Source organism: Trichomycterus rosablanca, chromosome 21 (genome assembly GCF_030014385.1).
Source record: "Trichomycterus rosablanca isolate fTriRos1 chromosome 21, fTriRos1.hap1, whole genome shotgun sequence".
Taxonomy (NCBI): Eukaryota; Metazoa; Chordata; class Actinopteri; order Siluriformes; family Trichomycteridae; genus Trichomycterus; species Trichomycterus rosablanca.
The window spans coordinates 18,722,701-18,739,688 of record NC_086008.1 but is presented as its reverse complement, the minus strand read 5'-3'; the positions used below and the strand labels follow the sequence as shown (position 1 = coordinate 18,739,688).

The window sequence follows — 16,988 nt, the reverse complement described above, 5'->3', positions numbered from 1 at the left end:
TTTTCATTGTGTCAAAGTGTCATTTTGTCAGTGTTGTCCCATGAAAAGATATACTTAAATATCTGCAGAAATGTGAGGGGTGTACTCACTTTTGTGATACACTGTATATATATATACACACATATATAATGTGTGTGTGTGTAAGTATATATATACTGTATATATCTTGTCAAATGTGTGTTATAAAATGTATATATAAATACATATATTATATATCTATATATGTATATTTATATATTGTTTATGGGGTTGAGGCTCTGTAACTCTAATTCCTCCGAACTAAACCTAAACTTAAATCAAACCGTGTCTTTACAGATTTGTGCATCAGGGCACAGTCATGCTGGAACAGGAAAGGGCCTTCCCTAACCTGTTGCTGTAAAGTTCCAGGCATATACTTTATATTTTACTGCATGGACTGTATGAAACCTAACATTCGATAGCGGTGTCCGAATACTTTTGGCCCTATTTTGTACATCAGACTGGGAAAACACATCAAATTAAAATCTGAACTCACCCGAAGCCCTCGAGCGACGTGTCGAACTCGACGAAGGCGGGCGTGAGGGCGGAGCCGTGCAGCCGGATGATGTCGTGCGGGGTGGTCATGGACACCAGGCATTTCACCCGCGTGAGGGGCACGGCGCTGCCCTCGGCCGTGCGCACCAGGCTCCGGCTGATGCGGTACGGACTGCTCTCCTCGCTCAGCGTGAACACGCTGTCGGCGCCCAAACCCTCCATAGACGCCGTCATACAGTCTGGAACAAAAAATGCACAAGGGTGTTTTGGGTGGCATATTTTGGGGTGTGCCTTGTGATTTTTCGAATGTGAAATATGTGCCGTGGGTCAAAAAGGTTGGGAAACACTGGTGATATGGAATATATACCCAGCCCTACTTACTCCTAGCTTCAGTTTCGAAGCTCAGGGAACTTGGCTTGTGGACCCGATACTGTTTCAGCAGCTTTTTGTCCCAGGCGCCACAGTTCAGAGGATTCCCCAACCTCAAAAACTCCCTGCAAAATAAAAAAAACTGGCATACATTTTTGGACTTATGACATAAGCAGGGGTACTGCTCGAATGTGCATTAATTAATGCCCTGTCCCCCAAATTTCTCTATTGCAGCTTTGACTCTTTAACCTATTGAAAACTGGTAAGTATTGCTAAGTATTGGTCAACACTGGTTAGTACAATCTGTGTGTGATGCGGGCTCAGCCTCCGACTGACCGGAGCGCCATGGGCTGCAGGTTTTGCGAGGCGAGCCGCTCGAAGGTCCTCTGCAGGGGCGGGTGCAGCGGGTGCTCCTCGTCGCTCATGGCGCAGCTGCAGCGCTGCAGCAGGCGGGAGGGCAGGCCGGCCTCGCACAGCGCCTGCTGGTTCCTCTCGGTGTGCACCAGCGACTGCAGGACGTTCGCCACGGCCAGCTGCAGCTCCAACGCATGCTGGAAGCGAAAGGGAGAAGGTGGTGAGTGTGGTCCGATACAGTGTTTCCCAACCACTGTGCCGCGGCACATAAGTGTGCCGTGAGAAATCATCAGGCGCGCCGTGGAAGATTATCCAATTTCACCTGATTGGTTGTGTTGTATCGCCATTATAAGCTCTGTATTTAGAGCCACCTCTATGGCGTCACCTGATTGGTACTGCGGTGTGTAGTGACAGGCTGAACAATTACATTCTCTTCCACTAGAGGGCGGTACAACTTGTTGGTGGTGTGCCTTGTCATTTTTCTAATGTGAAATATGTGCCGTGGCTCAAAAAGGTTGGGAAACACTGGTCTAAGATGTCTATTATGATGATTCAGATGGACATCGGGTCTCGTACGGACGTACCTCGGGTTGACTGTAAGAGCCGATGGAGGCCAGGAGGTCCAGAGTGGCCAGAACGGCCCCCGGATGAATGACCACGGGATCCGAAGAGTGCTGTGAGGAGTTCCCCAGGTGCAGCTTCAGGTCCGAGACGGCTTTGGCCGGAGCCGAGCTGGAGGAGGCGTGGTAGCCGTGCCTGTTCGACAGGGGGAGAGGGTTTTACCGGGTCGTATCAAACAGTTCGTCTGATTGGAGGCGCTTTGAAAAGGTCAGAGGCAAACTGGGTCAAAGTGGCATCGCGACACTCTGTAATCAATGGCACAGGTGAATGCTAGGCTTCAAGAGTGGGCGGCGACACCATGACCTCCAGTGCATCTTTAAGAGACCGTGTTAGCTGTTGTGAGACGTGTGATGAGGTGGTCACATGACTACACTGAAGTCAGTGTTATGACTGAACTAGAAGGACAGTAAATCAGTCAGAAGGTTGCTGGTTCAAGTCCCCCCTGAGATGACTTGCAATTGTTCAGGGGCCCAGCATTGAAAACTTGGAGGCAGTGGGGTTTAAACCAGAGACCTTGTGATCACTAGACCAATCAGATCAATCAGAAGGTCGATTGTTCAAGCCCCATCACGTCAAGTTAGACCCCTGAGTTGACTTACAATTGGTTAGGGGTCTTGATCAGGGGCCCTGCATTAAAAACTTGGAGGCGGTGGGGCTTGATCCAGAGACCTTGTGATCACTAGCTCAATCAGATCAATCAGAAGGTCGCTGGTTCAAGCCCCATGACCGTCAAGTTGGACCCCTGAGTTGACTTACAATTGGTTAGGGGTCTTGATCAGGGGCCCTGCATTAAAAACTTGGAGGCGGTGGGGCTTGATCCAGAGACCTTGTGATCACTAGCTCAATCAGATCAATCAGAAGGTCGCTGGTTCAAGCCCCATGACCGTCAAGTTGGACCCCTGAGTTGACTTACAATTGGTTAGGGGCCTTGATCAGGGGCCCTGCATTGAATACTTGGAAGTGGTGGGGCTTGACCCAGAGACCTTGTGATCACTAGACCAATCTGATCAATCAGAAGGTTGCTGGTTCAAGCCCCATGACCGTCAAGTTGGACCCCTGAGTTGACTTACAATTGGTTAGGGGCCTTGATCAGGGGCCCTGCATTGAATACTTGGAAGTGGTGGGGCTTGACCCAGAGACCTTGTGATCACTAGACCAATCAGATCAATCAAAAGGTCGATGGTTCAAGCCCCATCACGTCAAGTTAGACCCCTGAGTTGACTTACAATTGGTTAGGGGTCTTGATCAGGGGCCCTGCATTAAAAACTTGGAGGCGGTGGGGCTTGATCCAGAGACCTTGTGATCACTAGATCAATCAGATCAATCAGAAGGTCGCTGGTTCAAGCCCCATGACCGTCAAGTTGGACCCCTGAGTTGACTTACAATTGGTTAGGGGCCTTGGTCAGGGGCCCAGCATTGAAAACTTGAAGGCAGTGGGGCTTGAACCAGAGACCTTGTGATCACTAGACCAATCAGAAGGTTGCTGGTTCAAGCCCCATGACCGTCAAGTTGGACCCCTGAGTTGACTTACAATTGGTTAGGGGCCTTGATCAGGGGCCCTGCATTGAATACTTGGAAGTGGTGGGGCTTGACCCAGAGACCTTGTGATCACTAGATCAATCAGATCAATCAGAAGGTCGCTGGTTCAAGCCCCATCATAGTCAAGTTGGACCCCTGAGTTGACTTACAATTGGTTAGGGGCCTTGGTCAGGGGCCCAGCATTAAAAACTTGGAGGCGGTGGGGCTTGACCCAGAGACCTTGTGATCACTAGACCAATCAGATCAATCAGAAGGTCGCTGGTTCAAGCCCCATGACCGTCAAGTTGGACCCCTGAGTTGACTTACAATTGGTTAGGGGCCTTGATCAGGGGCCCTGCATTGAATACTTGGAAGTGGTGGGGCTTGACCCAGAGACCTTGTGATCACTAGATCAATCAGATCAATCAGAAGGTCGCTGGTTCAAGCCCCATCATCGTCAAGTTGGACCCCTGAGTTGACTTACAATTGGTTAGGGGCCTTGGTCAGGGGCCCAGCATTAAAAACTTGGAGGCGGTGGGGCTTGACCCAGAGACCTTGTGATCACTAGACCAATCAGATCAATCAGAAGGTCGCTGGTTCAAGCCCCATGACCGTCAAGTTGGACCCCTGAGTTGACTTACAATTGGTTAGGGGCCTTGATCAGGGGCCCTGCATTGAATACTTGGAAGTGGTGGGGCTTGACCCAGAGACCTTGTGATCACTAGACCAATCAGAAGGTTGCTGGTTCAAGCCCTATGACCGTCAAGTTGGACCCCTGAGTTGACTTACAATTGGTTAGGGGCCTTGATCAGGGGCCCTGCATTGAATACTTGGAAGTGGTGGGGCTTGACCCAGAGACCTTGTGATCACTAGACCAATCAGAAGGTTGCTGGTTCAAGCCCCATGACAGAAAGAGAGAGAGAGAGAGAGAAAAGAGAGAGAGACCTTCAATATGAATGAGAAAGGGGGGGGGGGCAGAAAAAAGTGAAGTACCTCTTCCTGGCGAGTGCTGGCGTGCCCCAGGGGGAGGGGAGCGAGGTCTCATGAGTCAGGCAGGGGGGCACCTGCTCGGCACGGCTGCATACGCCATCACCCCACACACACACACACACACACACACACACACACACACACACACACACACACACGGATAAACCACAAGCCCACAAGCATCCGAGACCACACCCAGTCACCCACAGTCATGACCGGACAGGCAAACAAGAACACGGCGGCATCCACACACATGCACACGCGCACGCGCACACACACACACACACACACCCACACACACACACACACACCCACACACACACACACACACACACACACACACACCCACACACCCACACACCCACACACACACACACACACACACAGTGCAGCCAGGTGAAGGCATGTGTTACAGAAGACAAAGAGGAACAAGAACAGAGAAGAACAGGAACAGGGTCGTTAGATTAAGCTGAGAGTGCAAATCCCGTGCAAGAGTGACCACGCCCAACACATACTGTATTCCCCTTCCAATCTGGTATCTAAACTGACTGAGATTTAGACACGCCCCCTAGACACGTGTGCGGCACCTGCACCAGGCGGGTTCTTACGGAGAACCAATCCCTGTTGTCCGTAATTGCGGCAGTTATGAGGAATCCCTACGGCCCTCCCGCCCTCGGACGAGCCAATCATGGGGTAACGTTTTATCGCTTGACAATGATGGGGCTTGAACCATCAACCTTCTGATTGATCTACCAGAAGGGACTGGACCTAGTTGCTGGTTTGAGCCCTGAGCTGACTTATAACGTGGAGGTGGTGGGGCATGAACCAGAGACCTTGTGATCACTAGTCCAGTACCTTCACTACCTTTTTTGGTCAAGGCAGAGATAGACCAATCAGAAGGTTGCTGGTTCAAGCCCTATGAACGTCAAGTTGGACCCCTTGGTCAGGGGCCTTGGTCAGGGGCCCAATATTGAACCAGAGACCTTGTGATCAGCAGTGCAGTACCTACAGGGACTAGACTAGTTGCTGGTTCAAGCGCCTTGACCGTCACGTTGGACCCTTGAGCTGACTTACACTTGGTTAGGGGCCTTGGTCAGGGGCCCAGCATTGAAAATTTGGAGGCGGTGGGGCATGAACCAGAGACCTTGTGATCACTAGTCCGGTACCTTCACTACCCTTTCGGTCAAGGCAGAGGTAAATCAATCAGAAGGTTGCTGGTTCAAGCCCCATGAACGTCAAAAGTTGGACCCCTGAGCTGACTTACAATTGGTTAGGGGCCTTGTTCAGGGGCCCAGCATTGAAAACTTAGAGGCAGTGGGGTTTAAACCAGAGACCTTGTGGTCACTAGATCAATCAGAAGGTTACAGGTTCAAGCCCAATCACTGTCAAGTTGGACCCCTGAGCTGACTTACAATTGGTTAGGGGCCTTGGTCAGGGGCCCAGCATTGAAAACTTGGATAATTTTTGGTCAAGGCAGTGGTAGGTCAATTAGAAGGTTGCCGGTTCAAGCCCAATCATTGTAAAGTTGGGCCCCTAAGAAAGGCCCTTAATCCTAAATCACTTAAGCTGTATTTATTGAAACATCTGACTTTGGGGTCGAATCCTTAGCCCAGATGTTCATATCACTGTAAACAGCTGGATTGCCGGGCACGTACTGACCTGTCGAAGGAGTCGGTCGCCATCTTGTAGAGGTAGATGAAGAGCTTGGCGCAGTGTGCCAGCTGGGGGCAGACGCTCTCCTCCTGAGCGTCCTCGTCCTCCAGGAGCCTCTGGAAGGTGCGCGGGCCGCAGGGCGTGGAGTCGGACAGCGCGGCGCACGCCGGCGCCAGCTTCTTGGCGTCGCAGAAGCAGCCGAGCAGCCGCACGGCGTCGGCCAGCTTCTCGTACTGCACCTCGGTGCGGAAGAAGTACGCGTTGGCCGGCTCGTAGCGCATGGCGGCGGTCAGCGTCCCGAAGACGGCGCGCAGCAGCTCCAGGGAGGCGGCGGGATCCGGGTCGGCTCGGGGCGTGGCGCCCAGCTGGCGCTCCATGGCCACTAGGAGGGAGGTGACGTACACGAAGCCGCCCACGCGCCGGAAGACGGTGCGAGAGCGGTGGCTTTCGCGCAGGACCGCCAGCAGCGCCTGGAGATAAACAATTACTGTTTGAACTGCTGTGGGGTTTAAACCAGAGACCTTGTGATCACTAGATCAATCAGAAGGTTGCTGGTTCAAGCCCCATGATTGTCAAGTTGGACCCCTGAGCTGACACAATTGGTTAGGGACCTTGGTCAGGGGCTCAACATTGATAACTTGAAGGCGGTGGGGCTAGAACCAGAGACCTTGTGATCACTAGATCAATCAGAAGGTCGCTGGTTCAAGCCCCATCACTGTCAAGTTGGACCCCTGAGCTGACTTACAATTGGTTAGGGGCCTTGGTCAGGGGCCCAGCAGTGAAAACTTGGGGGCAATGGGGCTTGAACCAGAGACCTTGTGATCACTAGATCAATCAGATCAATCAGAAGGTTGCTGGTTCAAGCCCCATCACTGTCAAGTTAGACCCCTGAGCTGACTTACAATTGGTTAGGGACCTTGGTCAGGGGCCCAGCTTTGAAAACTTGGAGGCGGTGGGGCTTGATGGCACCCCCTTTGATGGCGGAGGAAATACCCCGCTGCCCCACCTGGCCGCCACAAGGTAGAATTCTGTCTCTATTCTGATTGGCTCATCACATCTGCGTTTGGATTTTTAGCCAATACCAATGCATCATTACTTCAAAGCCTTGTGAGGGTGTGTGTGTGTGTGTTTTCCTGACCCGCAGAATGTCCGTCTTGAGCTGCAGTTCGGTGGAGGGCGCGGAGTGCATGAGGCCCAGCAGCGTGCCCATGTCGTCGTCTCCGGAGGGCGACAGCACCAGCTGCTGGATGATTATCAGGGCGTGCTCGCGGCACTGGCGGTACTTGACGATGTTGTGCACGCAGCGGGCGCCTCCGAACTCCCGGAACAGACCTGGAATGGTATAGAACATATACTGTATATACATATATGCGCCCCCTAGTGGTCACAATTGGCAATACAAAATTCATCAGTCTGCTGTGTGGGAAAAGACCGGACTAGTGGACTAGAGGACTAGAGGTCGAGGGACTGCACACACGTCGGAGGGGAGCCCTGACCTCCTGCAGAACGTGAGATGGGGGCACTTCATTTGCCGACGGTTGCCAAATAAGATAAAATTAAACAAAGCCAATTACGTCTGTGTAGGTACCCGGCACCCAGCTGGACGATAGCAGAACTGAGATCTGAAATAGAGTAGTGGGCTAGTGTGTGTGCTTGTGCCCATCACGGCCAAGTTGGACCCCTGAGCTGACTTACAACAGGTGAGGGGCCTTGGTCAGGGGCCCGGCATTGAAAACCTGGAGGCGATGGGGCTTGAACCAGAGACCTAGGGAAGCCCTGACCTCTGCAGAACATCTTTGGGAAGAACTGGAATGTTGACTGCGATCCAGGCCTTTTTTCCAATGCGCATAATTGGGCACAAATCTAGTATGAGAGATGGGGGGGGGGGAGGGGGGGCAACTTCATTTGCCGACGGTTGCCAAATACGATAGGATTAAACAAAGCCAATTATGTCTGTGCAGGTACCCAGCTGGCTGACAGCAGTACTGACATTTGAACTAGTGTAGTGGACTAGTGTGTTACTTTGGTGCCACCTGATATGTTAAATATAATGACATAATAATAATAATAATAAGTACTTAATAGTGGGGCACTTGGGTGGCACAGCGGTCTATTACGCTAGCTTACTACTACTGGTTGCAGGGTGGTCAAACCCTGCGACGGACTGGCGCTCCTGTATATAGGGGTCGCCACAGCGAATCAAGTCCGCATAATCGAGTCCATTCGGGCACAGTGTGCTATTACTATCCGGGCTAGGGACCGGCACTGAGAGCGCACTGAGAACTCAACCCTCAGCTGCGACTCGAACCCTGGAGCAGAAGAGGGCTAGCGTACTTTACCGCTGTGACACTTCAGTGACACTTCAGTGACACTCGAGTTCCCCTTGGCGTTGGGGGTTTGAGATGGGGAGGGAATGAGGAACTGAGGATGCGTCCTGACTTAGCAAATCGGCTAAGTGGAAGTGACGGGGAGTCGCCCCGCAGAGTCGGCACGGACGTCAACGCAGCGCTCGGCGTTCGGTTTCCTCTTTCACTTCCCGTGAAGAACAAAGAGAACGAGAGGAATCTGGCGGTAAGCAGTCATGCCAACGGTGACCTCGATGCTGGCGGGTATTCTCAGTACGGAGTGCAGACTGCAACCCAAAGGAGTGACGACAGCAGATTTGGGATTCTGCTCATGTGATGCTGTATGGGTTAAGAACAGTACGTCCAATAAGCTACAGGTCAAGCGTCCGCATATTTTTGGCCATGTTGAGTGTGTACAAAGTATTCAGACCCTTCATTTAGCCATAAATTTGCAGGAGCCCCATTGAGAGCAATTACAGATGCAGGTCTTCTTGAATACGTCTCGCCTTCACAAGCTTTGCACATCTGGATTTAGTGCGTTTATCCCAATTCGTCATGTCGAATCATTTCCAGCTGACAGATTAGATGGTGAGAGGTCTAGGCTATGCAATCCGAGCTAGTGAGGATTAAGGAACCAACCTGGCAACCGCGCAGGTGGCGCAGCTGTAAAAACACACCCTAGCACACCAGAGCTGGGATCTCTAATACATCGCATCGAGTCTCAGCTCTGCCCGCCGATTGGCCCGTTGTTCATGCAGGTGTGGGGTATTAAGCCGGATAGGGACTCCTCGTAACCGATGCACTATGACCTCTGCTGGATGATTGATGGCGCCCGCACAGAGACGAGGAAAGGGTGCCGTCAGGGTGTGTCTCTCCGTACACAGGGCTGATCCGCATTGCACTCGTCAAGAGTAGGTGATAAGATGCATACGGCTGCTGCCTACGTGTCGGAGGGGGCGCGGGTTAGCTCCGTTCTCCTCGATCAGAGCGGGGATCGGCATTGGTGGAGAGGAAGCGTGACGCAAAATCGGGCAAATGGACGCGCTAAAAAGTCGGGAGAAGGGGAGAAAATGCATAACCTGGCAACCTAGCAGTGGTGTGACTCGAACTACTGTAGTAGCCTTCCAAACTGGTACGTGGTGCAAATTTTACGAATGTAGCTGGTCTGATTCCTTAAACTGAATGGATTCCGCTAGTGTTAGAAGAAATGTAATCTAGTGCGCACTTCTGAGGCTACTAAGCTATTTGAGACACAGCCGACGTGTGGTCAAGGGTTGCGCCAATCCAATGCAAGGCTTTGATCAAGACAATGCCTCCCCTAGTAGCCCAAGTATGTATATTATATGTGTACATGGCTGTATTCAGACGTACCTGCGTTAGTATTGGAACCCTGCAGAAGAACCGTGAGTGTCTCCATGACTAGCCAGGCTAGCTGTTTCTGTTCCTCGGCGACGTCGTTCCTGTTATCACCTGACAAAACAGAGAAAAAACGTTCAGGAAAAGTGTCCGTTTGCACTGACCAGCTTGGGTAAGGTTAAGGTTTTCCTTCTACCGCGCATGATATGGTAAAAAGATTCAGATCAGCTAGAGACGTTTAGCCGTTAGAAGGCGCTATATGACAAACTGTCATGTTACTGTGATAAATACAACAGCACGGGCAGGTGTAGCCTAGTGGTTAAGGTACTGGACTAGGAATCAAAAGGTCACTGGTTCAAGCCCCACTACTGCCAGGTTGCGTAAAACATTTTCTGCTTGCATTTCTAGATGCAGCGGCGGACTGCGCTAAGAGACGACGTTTTTCTGAAGTACAACCAAGCCAAGCCCGTGCATTTCCATTTTCGGCATTTAGCAGACGCTATTATACAAAAAATGGGACATTATACTGTCTAAGCAATTGAGGCCTTATTAGGGGCCTTGCTCAAGGGCCAAACAGTGACAACCTGTCAGTAGTAGGGCTTGAACCAGCGACCTTTCGATTACTAGCCGAGTACCTTAACCACTAGGCTACGCAGTCGTATGCATCTTATCACCTACACTTTGACGAGTGCAGTGCAGCTCAGCGCTGTGTACGGAGAGACGTACCCTGAGAGCACTCTTTTCTCATCTCTGTGCAGGCGCCAATCGATCAGCCAGCAGCCGCTCCGCTCCAACCAGAGCTGGATTCCGGATACGTGGTATCGAATTCCAGCTCGGCCTTACCGGCTCGAGGCCGAGTGGCTACATGAACAACGATTGGCCGGTTGTTCAGTTGAGGTCCGAGGGACAAGGGCCCGGAAGTGGGTCTCTCTCCGTCAGAACGGTGCGGTTACGACCTCTGCCGGCTGATTAGAGGCGCCCACACGGAGATGAGGAAGGAGCGCTTTTAGGGTGTGTCTCTCCGCGCGCGACGCTAGGTGGCGCCACACTCGTCAATGTGTGGGTGACAAAATGCAGGCGGCTGCTGCTCACGTTTCGGAGGGGATGTGGGTTAGCTTCGATCTCCTCGGTCAGGGCGGGGTTCGGCATAAGACTGAGAGGAAGCGCGATGCAAATTGGATGAGTGGACGCGCTCAAGGGGGAGAAAATGCAATAAAAATCAGCCAGCAGAGGTCGTAATTGCATTAGTTATGAGAGAGAGAGACCCTATCCGGCTTATACTCGCCCCTATCTGAACGACAGGCCAATCGTTGTTCATGTGGGTGCGAGATCCCAGCTCTGGTTCCAGCGCGTGTTTTTACCGCTGCGCCACCTCACAATTTTAACCAAACTTTAACTGGCTAACTACTTAATCAGAACGGCGCTCCATAGCGCTTTTAGCGTTGAACAATATTATATGATCTGCTGCCTTTTGATGCCTAAAGCAGTGTATGGCGGGATATGAAATCCATACCATATAAGGAATCAAAGACGGTACACCGAATGTACCGTGTGTTACTAGGTTCAGTGTAAAACAAAGTCCCCACCCTCTTCTCCGTAAGCTTGCGTGGGGTCCTTGAGCAGCGCCGCGTACTTGTGCAGCAGGTTGACCAGCACCTCCAGCAACCCGACCTCCCTGAAGACGTCGCTGAACACGGCGTGGTGGCGGCCGAGCTTCAGCAGGGTGCGCGTGGCCGTGGTGCTGCACCCGTACGACGTGCTGGACTTCAGCAGCACGCTGACGCTGAACAGCTCCTTGCAGGGGACGTAGTTGAGCACGAACACCACGAACTCCAGGAGCTCGAAGTATTTGACCTGGACCTCGGGTAGCTTGGGGACGCGCTCGGCGAACTGCGAGAGCGCGTGCTGCGCCTCCAGGAGGAAGTAGTTGGCGTGGTCGGCCGAGTAGATGTTGCCCACGGCGTCCAGGAGCATGCGGGCCAGGCGGCCGCTCTTGGCCCTCAGGAAGGCGTTCTGGAGGACGGAGAAGGCCTGGATGTTTCGGACCGTGTGACCTGGGTGAGGAGAGGGAGAAAAGGTTTTGGTGAACATCTGGGAGACGAAAGTATTTGGACACATGATCATGAGCTTGTACACTGATCAGCCATAACATTAAAACCACCTCCTTGTTTCTACACTCACTGTCCACTTTATCAGCTCCACTTACCATATAGAAGCACTTTGTAGTTCTACAATTACTGACTGTAGTCCATCTGACCACTACAGAGCAGGTATTATTTAGGTGGTGGATCATTCTCAGCACTGCAGTGACACTGACGATTGATGGTGGTGGTGTGTTAGTGTGTGTTGTGCTGGTATGAGTGGATCAGACACAGCAGCGCTGCTGGAGTTTTTAAACACCGTGTCCACTCACTGTCCACTCTCCTACCTAGTCGGTCCACCTTGTAGATGTAAAGTCAGAGACGATCGCTCATCTATTGCTGCTGTTTGAGTCGGTCATCTTGTAGACCTTCATCAGTGGTCACAGGACGCTGCACACGGGGCGCTGTTGGCTGTATGTTTTTGGTTGGTGGACTATTCTCAGTCCAGCAGTGACGGTGAGGTGTATCTCATACCAGCACAACACACACTAACACACCACCACCATGTCAGTGTCAGTGCAGTGCTGAGAATGATCCACCACCTAAATAACACCTGCTCTGTAGGGTGAAAGGGGGCTAAAAGGTATGTAGAGAAACAGATGGACTACAGTCAGTAATTGTAGAACTACAAAGTGCTCCTATATGGTAAGTGGAGCTGATAAAATGGACAGTTAGTGTAGAAACAAAGAGGTGGTTTTAATGTTATGGCTGATCGGTGTAGAGTAACCTCTATGTGATCTTTTTAGCTGGAACAACTACCAGCTATGGGAATTTGTGCCCTGCTTGGAATCTTATCAAACGGTTCCAAATTAGGTCCTCAAACTGGAACCCGAACCCGTTCCACGCTGGTCGAAAGTGGCCTTTGAAGACATTTCTGAGTGATTTCAGTTCCCGGGCTCATTAGGACGATCCCGTGAGCAGACGCACACCCGTCTGAGCTCTCATCTCGGCACGTCTGGCAGACGTCTCGTTATGGATGTCGGCTCATTATCTGAAACTTCACCCCTGTAGGACTGAGCTGATAAATATTCCTGGGGTCTTTTAATCACGCCGAGATCTCATCGCCTCGGGTAATGACTCCAGATCGGACCAGCGGTGTTAAGATCTACGGAACGCTGGCGTTTTTCCGGACAGACGGCTAGCTCTCGCGGCTCGTGCTGCCAACCCGAGAACCTGTCGTGAAAATGAGAACGATTGGGCCGTTTGGTGCTATGGAAGCCTCTCAGACTTCAGTTCACCCCACCTGATTGAATCTCAGCTCTGCTACCGGTAGGCTAGGCGCCATCTACTGGGTACAATTGGCAGTGCCTACAACATACAAAAATGGCCACTAGTGGGCACCCAGGTGGCGCGGCGGGATATTCCGCTAGCACACCGGCTCTGAGATTCTGAACACCCCGGTTTGAATCACAGCTCTGCTACCGGGAGGCTAGGCGCCATCTAGTGGGTAAAATCGACAGCAAACAAAATTGGCCATCAAGTCTGCTGGGTGGGAAAAGACCGAACAAAACAGGGGGTGGGATATAAGGACCCTGGTTAGTAGCCCGAGGCACCTGTACAGAAGTGGAGGAATGTGGAAAGAGTGACTCTCCGCGCGCAAGACCGGCTTCGCGGGCGAAGGGATGTCGGAGGAGAGCACGCGTCAGGCGAAAATGCCCTCCTCAGACGCCATTGGGACGCCACAAGATGTGCTAGCGGGAAAAAAGAACGTGGGGCGACTGACCTTTTCCGGAGGGCTGCGGGACCACGAAGCCGGGCAGCAGGAACGGAGCGCTGGTGGTCAGGCAGGCCGGTTTCGGGTCGCACACGCCGTACGTGGTCAGCGAGGTCACCAGGTTCACCAGGTCCCTCAGAGCGTCTTTGGATTCGTCCTCTTTGGCCTGCTCCAGTCTGGAGGAGGGGACACACGACACCACGCGTTTCACTTTCGGTCCCAACAACACTGCTGCACCTGCTAGGCTTGTACGACACGCTACGATGTCCGTGATGCAAACGTTTTTGATTAATAAATAGGGAACGGGGGATTTTAGCAAGTGTAAAGAGCTACAGATGGTCTACAGTCAGTCATTGGATACCCATGGAGCTCATCTGTACAGTAGTAGCAGCTAGGTGTACCTAATAAAGTGCTCAGGAAATGCACGTTCAGTCAAACGTGTCCGTTTTACACAGATTTCTTTGGATGCTTGGAACCTTTTGATAATATCATGGACTGTAGATGGTGTGACCCATAAATTACTTGATATTGTCCACTGAGAACACTGTTCGCCTTCTGTAAGTGCTCTTTTTATACCGAATCGATACAGCTATGCTAAGCTAAGTATGCTAGGGTATGCTAGGTTAGCTTTAGTATTAGCGATACGCGTTATGCTAATTTTAATACTGATTTTTGCTACATTTACATTTACATTTTCAGCATTTAGCAGACGCTTTTATCCAAAGCGACTTACACAATGAGCGGAACATGATGAGCAATTGAGGGTTAAGGGCCTTGCTCAGGGACCCAACAGTGGCAACTTGGTGGTGGTGGGGCTTGAACCGGCAACCTTCTGTTTACTAGTCCAGTACCTTAACCACTAGTCCACTTAACCACTAGTCCAGTACCTTAACCACTGAGCTATCACTGGCACTGCTACCAATAAAAGACAAGCTAATTCACTACTGCTGAGATCCGGGGTTTAAATCTCAAATCTCAGCTGTGCTGTCGACCAGTCGGGTGTCTAGACAGACGTGATTGGGTCGTGTCTGAGGGAGGAATGGTTGACCAGTCTAGCCCGACCCACAGGCGACCCATATTTTGTCCGTGATTTTTTTACGCAACCTAGGCGTCTTACTCTCTCTGCTATTATATTATATTATATAGTAATCTGGTCCCACTGTGGTTTACAAGATGTAACATAAAGCCTCCACAAAGGGGAGGGGTATTATTTTTTCTCAATTTTTTCGTCTAGCGACCTATCGGCTTTTGAAAAACCCTGGCCTAGCCATTGGGGTGGGTGAAGGGTCCAGCAGGGGCAGTTTAGCAGAGGGGGGCGTGGCCTCAGCTTTTTGATTTATCGGTCCCGTACCATTACAGCACTCCATAAATGACTGATAAGTATTGACTAAAGAGGCTTGACCAGCGCACATTTGGCGTCCAAATACTTTTCGCGACACTACTAAGCCTTTAAACATGTTCTGTAGACGTACCTGAGCATGAGGTCGGTGAGGAACGTGTAGCCCTGGCACATGCGGAAGTCGTCCAGCAGCGTCTGCGACACGTCGCTGGAGTCCTTCAGGAAGCAGGACAGTCCGGCGAACATCTCCACGATCTCCAGCGGGGACAGATCGTCCGACTGCTGCATGTTCTGGATGCACGTGGACAAGCATTCCTTCTCTGCAACGACGTTAAGAGAAACGCAATCATCATAAAAGCCTGAACGTGCTAGCACACCAGCGCTGACATCTTGAATTCGCGAGTTCGAATCTCGGCTCTGGTACCGGCAGGCTGGGCGTCTATACGGACACTGATTGGCTTGTTTGTAGGGAGGGTGCCAGAGGGGATTCATCATAACTGATGCGATTACGATCTCTGCTGGCTGATAACTAACAGGTGATAATGAAGATCAGTGTGTGACTCTCCATGTGTGAGACTGATCCACATTTGAACCTGCCTGGTGCAGGTGAAAAGAAGTGGTCGACTACTGCACACTGCACAGAGGGGGTGTGTGTTACTCATGACTCTCCTCGGTCAGAGTGGAGGTCAACATCAGTATAGAGGAAGCGTAATGTAATCAGGGAATTGGATACGACCAGATTGGGAGGATGGATGCAGGTGAAAAGAAGCGGTCGGCTACTGCACACGTGTCGGAGGGGGCGTGTGTTACTCACGACTCTCCTCGGTCAGGAGTGGAGGTCAACATCAGTACAGAGGAAGCGTAATGCAAGCGGGGAATTGGATACGACCAGATTGGGAAGATGGATGCAGGTGAAAAGAAGTGGTCAGCTACTGCACACGTGTCGGAGGGGGCGTGTTAGTCAGGGCTCTCCTCGGTCAGGAGTGGAGGTCAACACCAGTATAGAGAAAGTGACCAGAATATGACCAGATTGGGAGGATGGATGCAGGTGAAAAGAAGCGGTCGGCTACTGCACACGTGTCGGAGGGGGCGTGTGTTACTCACGACTCTCCTCGGTCAGGAGTGGAGGTCAACACCAGTAAAGTGGAAGCGTAATGCAATCAGGGAACTGGATACGCCCAAATTGGGAGGACAATTAGGAAAAAATGAGACGTTACCATGGATATACTTGACCACGTTGACGCTGAGGCCGTGCCTGGAGATGGTCATGAGCACCTCGCCGGCGCTCTTCCTCCAGGGCAGGTTGTGAGGCGGGCACCAGGACGTTATGGCGCTGAAGAGCAGCTGCAGGTCGTCCTTCTGCGCCAGCTCCTCGGCCGGAGACACGAAGCTGCACAGCTTCACCAGGATCTGAGGAGAACGCGGGGTCGGAACCGGTCAGTCGTGTATTGATTAACGGGCGTGGGTTGGAGACCGCGTGTCCCGATGCTTTGTGAGCTTACCTGAACGAAGACCTTCTGCAGCATGGCGCGGCGGTCGGCCAGGGGCAGCTCGGTCTGGGTGGCGGCGGGCGGCTCGGGCATGTGAGGCAGGTCGAAGAACAGGTAAAGGCATTTCACCAGGGTGGAGGGAACCGACATGGTGGTCATGCAGTCCACCGTTTTCTGTAGGTAAAAAGTAAAGCTCGCTTGACTGTGGGCAGTGACATCTATGTTCCAGAAGACTGTAAAATTTGGTGGCGCTCCTGGACTTTGTCGATATACGGATATATGCTAATGATTAAAACATTAGCCCAGATCTAAACCTCGAATCTCAGATGTGCTGTCTGCCAGACGGGTGTCTAGACAGACTTGATAGGCTGTGTCTGAGGGGGGGGAAAGTTGAACAGCCTAGCCTTTGAAAGGTGCACCTATCAGTGCTGGTCACAAGCCAGGATAGAAAGAAACGAGTTGGGTCAGGAAGGGTGTACAGGGTGAAAACTGTGCCAGATATCAGAATGATTTGCTGTGGGTGTGTCTGAGGGGGGGGGGGGGGGGGGGGGGCTGGGGGGATGAACAGCCTAGCTATTGAAAGGT

General features: G+C 51.8%; 1 protein-coding gene across 4 annotated transcripts in view; it reads right to left on the bottom strand.

The window, feature by feature from the left end:
- wdfy3 (WD repeat and FYVE domain containing 3) overlaps positions 1 to 16,988 on the bottom strand; it is a 94,328-nt gene that overhangs the window by 60,848 nt on the left and 16,492 nt on the right. For 3 of the 4 annotated variants that reach the window (XM_063018042.1, XM_063018040.1, XM_063018041.1), the window contains exons 5-17: positions 16,416 to 16,577; positions 16,131 to 16,323; positions 15,047 to 15,233; positions 13,584 to 13,750; positions 11,306 to 11,773; positions 9,735 to 9,833; positions 7,157 to 7,350; positions 6,025 to 6,488; positions 4,369 to 4,452; positions 1,821 to 1,992; positions 1,219 to 1,433; positions 895 to 1,007; positions 515 to 752 (exon numbers count right to left, since the gene is read on the bottom strand). In XM_063018042.1, the coding sequence (XP_062874112.1) occupies positions 515 to 752; positions 895 to 1,007; positions 1,219 to 1,433; positions 1,821 to 1,992; positions 4,369 to 4,452; positions 6,025 to 6,488; positions 7,157 to 7,350; positions 9,735 to 9,833; positions 11,306 to 11,773; positions 13,584 to 13,750; positions 15,047 to 15,233; positions 16,131 to 16,323; positions 16,416 to 16,577 (2,756 nt within the window). The remainder of the gene's footprint in view (positions 1 to 514; positions 753 to 894; positions 1,008 to 1,218; positions 1,434 to 1,820; positions 1,993 to 4,368; positions 4,453 to 6,024; positions 6,489 to 7,156; positions 7,351 to 9,734; positions 9,834 to 11,305; positions 11,774 to 13,583; positions 13,751 to 15,046; positions 15,234 to 16,130; positions 16,324 to 16,415; positions 16,578 to 16,988) is intronic. The other variant, XM_063018043.1, reaches the window with a different exon arrangement.